Consider the following 11,084-nt stretch of genomic DNA (forward strand, 5'->3'; position numbering starts at 1 on the left):
TTTGACACATCGTTCAGTAAAGTTTCCTCTCTGCTGAGGTTTCCATTCGTTGCCCTGCGTGTTGCCCGTTTTTTCACGGAACCCTTCAGTACGCGAGTCGCGGTCGTTGACAATCACGGCCTGGTAGTTCCCGCATGCGGTTACCTCTGAGTCGGGCTCTGATGATTTTCCTCGTGATACTTTTCATTCCCCCTTATTTTTTTTGGTATCGTGTAATTGTTGACGGAGTGTTAGACATCAGGTTTAGAAAATGTGGAGACTGAGGGAAAGGGTACATCTGTCCAGAAAGGGGCGTGCTGCCGCCGCTCCCAGCCCTCACGGGGTTCTCGACTCAGTCTGACCAGCGTTGGGGCTGGGGCTGGGTTAGTCGCTGCTGCAGTTACGTCCACCCCCCACGCCCGGCCCTTGGAGGTTTCAGCTTCCTCTGGTTGACGGCAGCGGGTACCTTGAGCCTGGGGAGAAGGGCCTGCAGTGTCAGAAGTTCCTCTCGGGGGTCTGGCCTCACCTTGGCCCTCAGCTGTTCTGTGCGTCGATGGCCTGTTCTGTGGGGAGACGGCGGTCACTTACTGCCTAGTGACAGACTGGTGCTGGGGTGAGACATTCTCCATCCTCCTGGTCCAGGCTCGGTCCCGGGCACAGGGCCCTTGGGCTTCTCTGCCCCTTCCTTTGCCAGCAATAGCTGGCCTCCTCTTCGTACTGGTGCAGTACCCTCAGCCAAGAGGGCTTTTGCCCTTTCTTCGGGGCCAGCGGGCCGGCTTGTTCCTTCCCCCAGAGGCAGGGTATCTTTGCCCGTGGCCTGGTGCCCGGAGGACTCCCTCCCCACCCCTGCCCCACGGAGGCAGGACAGGAGTGCTTCTGCCTCATCCCCAGAAATGGAGGGTCTGCTTGGGCTCTGGGAGCAGGAGCAGTCCTGTCCCTCCCCGGCTAACGGGTTTCCGTCTTGCATTTAGAGAAGGCTCCAGGGAAGGTGTAGGTCGGGCTCCCAGGAGCAGCCAGCCCCCACCTCTGCTGCCTTCCAGGTTCTCTCCAGGCCCCCGTGGAAGTGAGCCTGGGAAGGAGGGCGTGCTCCCCCTGCATCACGGGCTCTTGGCTGACCAGTGTCTGGCCCACGATCAGCCCATGGGACGTGTCCATCTTCTGACCTCTTTGCCTGCTGGCATGGCTGCCACCTCTTCCTCGTGCTGTGCCACAGCAGACAGGGTCACGGTCTTGTCTCTCCTTGGCGGGGCAGGTCCCTCTCGGAGTTCCGCTCACGTGGTGGCCTTGCGGCTGAGTGTCCGTGGGCCCACGGATAGGTACGGTCGTGTCGTCTGCGGAGGTTTTTACTGATGCCGTGGTGGGTGTGATGTTCTTTTGTGGCTTTCCACATCCTCAGTGGAGGTGGAGCCCCGGACGGCTGAGAGCAGGGCGGGTTGTAGTGTCCCGCAGGTGTCAGTACCTGGCACCTGCCCGTCTCTCAACCGGAAGAGGCCCGTGTCAGGTGAATTTTGACGACGTCCCGTGCTTTTCCATCTGTTTCAGTTACCCCAGCTGCACCCCGAGGACAACCTGGACAAGTTCACTCCTTGCTTAGCCGGCCCGGATTCATTTTACGTTGAGCGAAACCACGTGGATCTGGAAGCAGACCTGAGGTAAGGCCACCCGCGCCTGCCCGTGGGGTGACACGTGGTGGGGCCGGAGTGGGGCTGCGCACCTGAGCTGCCTGGTCATCCCAGCAGTCCGGGTCCCGGAGGTGTCCCTGGGGGTTTCCCTCGCTTACGGAGAGCCTGATGGAGCTGCCCGGAGCGCTCCTGCTCCCTGTGGTCCTGACAGTCGGAGGGAGTCGAGTGCAGTTACAGTCTCTGTTGCGCGCTAGAGAGTGGAGGCTGCTGCGGGACAGCAGTGGGGCCTGGTGGAGTCCCGTAAGCCCGTGCCTCCTGGCCGTGGAACATACTGTGGACGGGGCAGCAGGCAGAGGGGGCCGGCCCGCTTCCTGGGGCCCAGCCCCAGTGACGCACGCGGGTGCAGCCTGGCGGCATGTGCCACGGGACACCGCCATGGGCCCGACGCTGCCCTCGTGCCAGCGCGCCGCCCCCGTGCTGACATGCGGTGCGCGTGGGGGATCGAAGCGGGGAGAACACCTGGGGCTTCCGCTCACTTTGCTCTCCTGTGCGTGCGTCTCTTAGCTGAAATCAGACTTGGGCTCCCAGTTAGTTTTCGGTAATGGCGATTTTAATGCCGACAAACCACTTTGTTTAATTTTTAGGTATTTGGCTTCGTTACCTCCTCACGTGTTAAAAAATGAGCAGGTCAGGAAATTCTTCAGTTCTTCGTCTCCCACCCAACAGCTTCAAAGTCCAAGTGAGTTTGCAACGGGGGGAACGTGAAGATGAAAACATCTTTACTTCCTGCATACGTGATGACGCTTATCTCGACTCGCAGGTGCTGGCACCCCTTCCCTCTCTAAAGTGGGCACCGTGCTGGGCGCGTCCGGAAGGTGAGGCGCCTGTGGCAGCAGCACGTCTCAGTCAGCGGAGAGATGGTGTATCGATAATTGTTTGTACAGTGAGGCCGTCCTTGCTCTTAGTCTTGATACTGTCGTGAGGGCAGTGGGATGGACGCTCCAGTTGACGATTTCTCTGCGTAAAGAAAGTGGTTCTCTGAGCCCCCGGAGTTGGAATTCCCCAAGACTCTTATTGCAAAAGCCAATTTCCGGGCCCTGCACATCCTAGGAAACCAGAATTTCAGAGACTCTTCATTTTTATAGGCTCCCGGGGAGCGATTGTGCCCGTGAGGTGGGAGGGCCACTGCTCCTAGGGTCCTCCATCAGCAGGAGGCCTGATGGTGACAGTGGCGGTGCTCAGGTGACAGGCTGCCGTTGCCGTGGGCTGGCCTCGCAGACAGTGACGCGCGCGCACGCACGCACTCTTACGTGGACACGGGGGCTTCCAGAGGGCTGCCTTTTCTCTTCACCCCGGCCTGCTGCCTCCCGAGTACGCTGTGAACGTGGGGGTGTGCGGTCTGGGATGGAAGGGCCAAGGGCAGAAGGCAGGACGCTGAGTGCTCCTTCCAGCCCGCTGCTGGGACGTGCGCTCTTTCAAACGTTAAAGGGTCAGGAGTCAGGTGCAGCTAGGATTCTCAGTATCCTGCTCTGACAGAGTAACAGAAACCGGGCAGCTCGGCCCAGAGTCTGGAGTCCGGTGGTGACACAGCCGCACACGTCCCCAAATACAAACACGTGCACACCTCCAGGGGGTGGTGTTGGGGGGCAGTGGCAGGAAAGGATGATGGTGTTGCAGTGGGCGTGGCCTCGGATACGGCCCAGCACAGGGAGTCCGCTCCAGCCCACTGCCTGCCCATGTGTGGGGGGCTGCGGTCCTGGGAAGACCACCTGTCTGCTGTCCCCACAGGCCTGTGTGTGGCGTGGCCGGCGTCCCCTCGTCTCAGAGCGGCACCCAGCACCACCTGCAGCACGCGGCCAGCGCGGCCGCCTTGCCCCACTGCTCCCACACAGGGGGTGCAGGCTCGGCGCTGGCCTACCGGGCCCAGATGGACTCCTCGCCTGCCATCCTGATGCCCTCCGGGCTGCAGACCCCTCAGACCCAGGAGCAGAACGGGATCCTAGACTGGCTTCGGAAACTGCGCCTACACAAGTACTATCCCGTCTTCAAACAGCTCACCATGGAGAAGGTATGTGGGTGAGTGGGTGGGCTACGGAGGCAGGTGTCTACACTGCCCCTGATGGGGAATTCCCGCCACCTGGTGTTCAATGCCTGTATGTGCGCCCCGAGCCCTGCACGCCCACCGGGGCTGGGGGGTGGCACTGGGTGTGGATTGGAAGTCCTCTTGCTGCTGAGGCAAGGACTCCAGCCTGATGGGTTGAGAACAGCTTTGTTTTTGTTTTTTTGTAAGATAGGCTGGGGTCTTCACGTGATAGGTACTCGGCGTGATAGGAAGGCCATTGTGTCCCTGCAGCTGTTCCCGGAGACTTGGCGAGCTCCGGGCACATGCGCCCTGTTGGGTGCCTCTGCCTGGGCGCGGTACCTGAAGGGCCTGCTGTGCCCGGCACCCAGGTGCTTGCCTCCAGGGAAGCTGCCGCTGGTGATCAACTGATTGATGGTCTCACAGCTCCAAGGAATAGACGAATTTTATATGTTTTTGAAGCAGTCCTACAAAGTTGTTTTTTTTTTTAAGAGATGGGGGTGGGGGGGGCAGAGGGAGACAGACTCCCTGCTGAGCGCGGGACCTGCCCTGGGGCTGATCCAAGGACTTGGAGATCACCTGTGCTGAAATCAAGAGCTGGACGCTCAACCCACTGAGCTACCAGGCGCCTGGAAATTATTTTTTACAACAGAGTTCTAATGAGCATTTTTTTGTTGTTAAAGAAAATTCTGGAATTTCTGAAGTCTTGGCGTCACTGAGCAAACGGAGTTTGACCCATGGCCCTGTTTGAGCTCTGATTCCCCTGCTGGACACAGTCCCTTGGTGCTTCTATCTCGATGAAAATCTTTGTCCGAAAATCTGCAGTTGAACCTGGAAGTCGAGCTTTTAGAACAAAATAGGCCGTTCTGAGTACATTTGTAATACTCTTGGCTTAAGATTCGTAAATCCTAAGAAAACAATAGATACTGCTTTGGTGGAATGTGGGAGTTGAATGTTGGCCGTAAAATCACAGAGCGCGTTGTGAGCTGTGGGGAGAACCAGAGCGCTCTGTTTGCTTCGTAGAAGACGCGCGGGTCAGTCTCCCGTTCAGTCCCGGCGGCTCCAGTGTTTCCCGACCACTTGCTTCCCAGCAAAGTTGCTTTGCCCCTGAAATGAGGGTGATTTTCACACAGGAGAGCTGTTGGGGCTCCCCTGTTTATAGGAGGATAAATGGCTCGGCCTGAGGGGGTGGGTCCCTGGACGGGAGAGGCGCACCCCCAGGGACGTGGGAACTGCGAGACATTTTCCTTAGTCCCCGGCACGGCGTGGCCCTTCCCGCTGCCCTGTCTTCTCCAGGCCGCGTGCAGAGGGCGCAGGGGACAAGGCCTCTGCGCCTCATATGCAAAGTGAGCGTTTCGTATTTTGAACAAGGGACACCATGTCTTTAGCAGTGGGCTATTGTGGGGTTCCCATGGCCTTTTTCTTTCCCTAAAGATTTTATTTATGCATTTTACAGAGAGGGTGAGCGGGAGAGAGATCAAACAGAAGCGGGGGGAGCGGGAGACGGAGAAGCAGGCTCCCCTGAGCAGGGAGCCCGAAGCAGGGCTCGATCCCTGCCTCATGACCTGAGCCGAAGCAGACGCTTCACGACTGAGCCCCCAGACGCCTGACCCCCAAGGCTTTCCTTACCCAGTTAGAGTTGGTCTGTTTGCATATGCTGCTGGGAGGGTGTATTTATTAATAATATTTCAAGTTCTTTGTTTTCGAGTCCTAATTGAGTCTCAATAACTTTGTAATGTGTTTCTTCTCTGGAAGTTTCTGAGCCTCACGGAGGAAGATCTAAATAAATTTGAGTCCCTCACAATGGGCGCGAAGAAGAAGCTCAAGACGCAGCTGGAGCTGGAGAAGTGCGTGTGACGCCACGGACGCCCCTTCCTCCCCGCGGACTGTGTGGTCTCCCAGTGGGCTCCTAATCGGATGGGGGCCCCAAGTGGGGGTGGCCTTCGGGTGGCCTGGGAGGCAAAAGACTTCACCAGAGGCGGAACCCAGGGGACAGGACGGGAGAGGTCGTCCGCCACGGGGGTGGGGCTTTATGGAAAGAGGGGAGGGGAGACAGTGTGGCATCTCCCCCGTTTTTGGTACCTGTGCCAGTGGTAAGTCTCCCAGGGGCCATCTGGAGTCTCAGGAGGTTCTGAGATGGGTCGCCTCATGGGCCTGCGTTGAGCCCTAGGGTTGTTCCAAAAGCCCCTCTGTACTGAGCCGGGGCTCACGAGCACTTCCCGCCAGATGCCCTTGATCGGACGGCATGGGTTGGAGATCAAAGCTTCATTCATACTGTCACAGTTACACGGGTGTGGCTTGGGTCCGCTAGGAAAGGCCCTTTGCACCCACCAAGTCAGAGTGCATTGTGTCCCACCTATGAGGACAGTTGGGGGCGGTCACCCTGCTATGGCCCCTGGGCCCTGCAGCAGAGCCGGGGCCACGGGAAACGGTTTTGTGGCCAGAGACCCAGATGCTCACCTGTTCGCGCGCTCTCTCGTGGCACAGGGAGAAGTCAGAGAAACGGTGCCTGAACCCCACGGCCCCGCCCCCAGTCACCAGCAGCGGAGTGGCCCGTGTCCCCCCCACCAGCCACGTCGGGCCCGTGCAGGGCGTGCGAGGCCCCCACGCTGCAGGTGGGTGAGGGCGGGGCGGCCTTGAGCGGGGTGGGGCGCTTCCTCCTGAGGGGAGTTGTCAGAGCGCAGCACACGCGCACGCTTTCGCCACCTGCGTCTTTTGAGCATTTATAGTTTCTGTTCATCATTTTAGCTTTTATCATTTCTGCTGTTAGCGAATAGAAGGGATGTTTGGGTTAGAAGCTGGAGACCAGTGATTGAGCTGAAGTCGTAGGAGCATAAGAATCAGATCCAGAAGCTGCAGCGCAGGAGGGAGAGAGGAGGAACCCCGAGCAGGTGAAGACTCGCTTCCTCCCTGGGAGGGCGCAGACGGCCGGGCCCCGTGTAGGTCCCTGCCTTGCAGGTCTGTGTCGAAGCTCCCCGTCGCGGGCGCTGGGAGCCACGGGGCCGCCTCCGCTCCCTGCCTTCGCCCGCACAGTTGGGGCGCAGGGTGCTCTGCACGCCTGGCAAGCATTAAGAGCGACAGGACGCCAGGGAGAGAAACACGCGGTGTCTTTTCAGTGGTTATTTGACTAAACAGCTCTTCCGTCCCTTGGCCTCCTAAAATGGGGTGTCTCGGTGTTGGAGATGACTTCTTTTGCCCCGTGGTGGCCGGGGACCCTTGTCTCTTCCTCTGCGGCCTGTAAGCCGAGCGGCATTGCAGCCCCTGGCCGGAGCCTGGCTGTGCCCACACCTGTGAGGAGGCAGGCGTGGGGCCTTGGGCTGCTTGTCGCCCCTGCATCTCCGGGTCCCGTCACCGCCGCCTCCCTGGGGCCGGCGCAGGGCTCCGCAGGGCGGTGTGCTCGGGGGCGGGCGGGGGGGGGGGCGCGGGAGCCGCGGCCGGCACGACCCACGCCGGTGCCCCTTTTCCGCAGCGCTGCGGGTGGACGTGGAGCCGCCGCCCCAGCAGACGGCGCGGGAGGGCAGCTCCTCCGAGTGCTCCAGCTCGTCACCCAGCCCGATGGGGCTGCAGGCCCGGGACGAGAGCTCGGACAGCGCCGAGGAGAGCGACAGACGTAAGGACGCCCGGCCGGCCTGGGAGCGCTGTGCTGCCCCTGCCCGGGCCCGGGCGCCTCGTTGACCGCTCCGTTTCCGCCCACAGGTGTGGACGTGCACGGGGAGGGCTCGGAGAAGGAGAAGCCCGTCATGCTGCTGAACCATTTCGCGTCGGGTTCCACGAGACCCACGGCCCAGGTTCTCCCCGTACAGAACGAGGCCGGCTCCAGTCCGTCGGGCCACCACCCCCTCCCCGCGCAGATGATGGCTGCGGCCTCGCACCTGGCGCCCATCCGGATGCTGAATTCCGTGCACAAGTCAGAAAGGGGGGGTGCGGACATGAAGCTCCTCCCGCCCTCTGTGCACTCTCTGCTGTCTCTCGAAGAAAGGAGTAAACTCTCGGGACCAAGAGGCGGCATCAAAGTGGACAAGAACTTTGGCCACGCCGTGATCGACGCGGCACCCACACCCACCCCCCAGCAGCCCCTGCAGGTCCTGTCTGCCCTCGCCGAGAGCAGCTCCGTGTCACCCACGGTCTCCTTCGGTCCCCGTGCCAAAGTCGTGCACACGTCCGCGCTGGACAGGGTGATGAAGTCGGCCCCGCAGCCGGCCCTGGCGGGGGAGGCCAGCACTGCTGCCGCGGGCACGTCGGGCACGGTCTTCCACGCGGCCCGGCCCCCCATCAAACTTCTGGTGTCTTCATCTGTCCCCACGGATTCTGCCATTTCTGGGCAAACTGCCTGTTCGAATAACGTGCAAATAAGCGTGCCCCCTGCAATAATAAAGCCGCGGGCTGCCGTGTGCGCCGCCAGCACCAAAGCTGCCTTCTCCGCGATGGGCAGTGTGCCCCTGGGGCCCCTGCAGGCCAGCTTCTGTGCGAGCAGCAACACTGCCTCTTCCAGCAGCCACCCCTCCGCGTCCTTCGCCAGCATGGCCACCGTGCCCAGCTGCCCGGCCCCCAGCTCCAGCCCCGCGCTCTCCTCAGCCCCCGAAAGCAGTTTCTACAGCAGCGGCGGTGGGGGCGGCGGCGGCGGGGGGGCCGGTGGGGGCGGCGGGGGCTCCCCCGGGAACCTGCCCGCCTCCAGCCAGAACCACCACCACCACCACCACCACCAGCCGCAGTCGGCGCCCCAGCAGCCCGCGCCCGGCCCGCCGCCCGGCTGCGTCGTGTGCACGTCGTGTGGCTGCAGTGGCAGCTGCGGCTCGGGCGGCCTGACCGTCAGCTACGCCAACTACTTCCAGCACCCGTTCTCGGGGCCGTCCGTGTTCCCCTTCCCCTTCCTGCCCTTCAGCCCCGTGTGCGGCAGCGGCTATGTGGGCGCCCAGCAGTACGGCGGCGGCGCCTTCCCCGTGGTGCACTCGCCCTACGGCGGCGGCGTGGCCCCCGAGCCCGTGCTGGCCGGCCAGTCCGCCTTCGCCGTGCCGCCCATGCCCGGCTTCATGGCGGGCGCGGCGGGCGTGTACCAGGCACCGGGGCTGGGTGGTGGCGGCGGCGGCTCCGGCCACAAGAAGAGCGGCAACCTGTCGTGTTACAACTGCGGGGCCACCGGGCACCGCGCCCAGGACTGCAAGCAGCCGTCCATGGACTTCAACCGGCAAGGTAGGGGGGGCGGCCGCCGAGCGGGCTGCGCTGGGGCACAGAGCGCCCCCGTGCGCTGGCACCGAGGTCCACGGGCTGCCTCTAGAGCATGGACGCTCCTGGGAAAAGCGTGTCCTTGTCGCTGGGCTGGCCGTGAAGGCCTCCGGAAGGGTCGCGTGGTCTCCAGCTGCCCGTCGCTGCAGCCTCCTCCTCTCTCCGAGGGGACCGGCCGGCCGGGGGAGGGCACGCTGGCCCTGCGAGCCGGGCAGCCCGTGGGGTTGATAGGGCGCTGCCACAGGCTGTCCTGCTGCTGCTGCCCCGGGGGACCCAGCCGGCGGGGCGAGGCGGCTGCGTGGTGTTCCCTGCGGCCACACACGCCATCCCCCCTCCCCCATTTTTACTTCCACTCGCTCTCTTTTGTCTCTAGTCCAGGTCCGGTATGTGTGTGATGTGGGGACACGGGTGTGTTCTCGCCGTTGGCTGGGGAAGGGAGATGAAACCAGGCAGGAGGCATCTCTCCCAGCTCCGTGGTACTCACGGCGCGTCCTGGGGTAGTCCCCTGGGCTCTGGAGACGTTGGATGGTTGCCCCAGGCCTGGGATCCCGCAACCCGCCTGTGCATCGTGGTCAGCCAGAGCACGTTCGAGGCGAGCCAGCTCTGGTGGCAGGTGGGGCGGGTGTCGGTGTGCTCACCGCGTGGCCGGCTCCCGGAGCAGTCAGCCCAGGCCCCTGGCGAGGGTCAGGCCTCCCCGGCCCACTGCCCGGCCGAGCTCTGGAAGCAAAAGAGAAGCGTCCCGGGGACCGGCCGTGTCACCCCTGAGGCTGATCCATCTGTACGGCTTAGTTTTGGGGGCGGGAACGAGGAACTGGGCGTGGGTCCGACAGGTGGTCCAGACTTGCCGCGCCTGCCTCTTGACAGAGACTCTAGCAGGAGCTTTGGGCAGCTCACTCGTTGGCAGGGGTTGCACAGTGATTCAAATCTGGTCTCTTTCCCCCTCTCTCTAGGTACTTTTAGGCTGAAATACGCCCCTCCGGCAGAAAGTCTGGACGCCACAGACTGATACTTTCTCTGGCAGCAGAACACTATTAAGCCATGGAGACATAAGGAAACTTAAATACAAAACTGAGAAGTCTAGTTGCTGTTGAGCTTAATATTTTTAATCCAAAGGTGCTTTACTTTACTAGACTGGATAGAAAACCTAGCGTAGGAGTGCATCAAACTCAGTTTTATTGCCAAAATCCTAGATCGGAGCTTGACGTCAGGACTCGCCTGGTCGGGGTCTCCGCCGTGGCTGCGATGCAGAGACCTCCATGTCCCGAGGAGCATTGCCGCCGTCGGTCCTTCCAGGCTCACACGTAATTCCCGGGCAGCTACGCAAGATCGGAACCGAGACCTGTAGGTCGGAGCGCTCCGCGCGGAGTTCCAGCAGTCGGACTCTTGATACCCCTGCGTGAGGGAAAATGTCGCCTTTGTTTTGTTTTTTGTTTTTTGTTTTTTGTTTTGTTTGTTCCTCAAGTGGTTGAACACTAATCTCTCTGGGCTTTTTAAGGATTGCACTACCGAAGAATGTAAACTGATGTCACTCTCTGCCGTTCTGGGAGACAGACTCCCCAAGACCAGTCAGTGCAAGACACTCAGAGAATCCGTTTTTAAGGAGTTGGCACCAGCAGGCTACGTGACTTGGTACACAACAGAGATTTTAGCATTTCCTTCCCTCCTTAAGACACTCGTAGCAGTTTCAAGGTTTTAATTTTTTTTTCCTGCAAATAAATTTAAACTGCGTTAAGTAGAAATAGTTACTCGCAACAACTTAACGTCTAAGGGTCCAAGTCCCAGAGAGTCCCTAGTTGTCAAAGCCTTGAGAATCCCTTCCTTCCCGGCCCTGCATAGCTTGAAGTCCTGTCGCCTTCCACCGCGACAGAGCTCTCGCAGAGACACAGTGACCGCTCGGCCTTCGTGAGCCGGCGCTGGGGGTTGCTACACGCCCTTAGCAAAGTTGGCAAGTTCTTTCCTCTCCACACGGATCTCCCAAGGACCCCAAGGCTTACTGCTAACGGATTCACACTCGAGACAAACACTTCAACGGTGATACAGTCCTATAATTACGAGCAAAAGATTTGAAATATTCTCCTGTCAACTTCTTTTGTATTAGGCTGTGTATTAGTGGTTAGTTCTCTAAAAATTACCTGAAAACTACAATAGAAAAGTGGTAAGACTCTGAGAGAGCCCACACC

General features: G+C 60.6%; 1 protein-coding gene across 1 annotated transcript in view; it reads left to right on the forward strand.

The window, feature by feature from the left end:
* The window catches only part of ZCCHC14 (zinc finger CCHC-type containing 14), a 52,071-nt gene extending 41,831 nt beyond the window's left edge, over positions 1-10,240 (forward strand). The window contains exons 5-13 of the mRNA XM_032853794.1: positions 1,522-1,631; positions 2,246-2,340; positions 2,422-2,476; positions 3,390-3,669; positions 5,437-5,528; positions 6,169-6,296; positions 7,151-7,291; positions 7,378-8,871; positions 9,855-10,240. Of these exons, the coding sequence (XP_032709685.1) occupies positions 1,522-1,631; positions 2,246-2,340; positions 2,422-2,476; positions 3,390-3,669; positions 5,437-5,528; positions 6,169-6,296; positions 7,151-7,291; positions 7,378-8,871; positions 9,855-9,910 (2,451 nt within the window). The 3' untranslated portion in view covers positions 9,911-10,240. The remainder of the gene's footprint in view (positions 1-1,521; positions 1,632-2,245; positions 2,341-2,421; positions 2,477-3,389; positions 3,670-5,436; positions 5,529-6,168; positions 6,297-7,150; positions 7,292-7,377; positions 8,872-9,854) is intronic.
* Positions 10,241-11,084: the final 844 nt, after the last annotated feature.

This window comes from Lontra canadensis, unplaced genomic scaffold, assembly GCF_010015895.1.
Source record: "Lontra canadensis isolate GAN:19392208 unplaced genomic scaffold, GSC_riverotter_1.0 scaffold8, whole genome shotgun sequence".
In the NCBI taxonomy this organism is placed as follows: Eukaryota; Metazoa; Chordata; class Mammalia; order Carnivora; family Mustelidae; genus Lontra; species Lontra canadensis.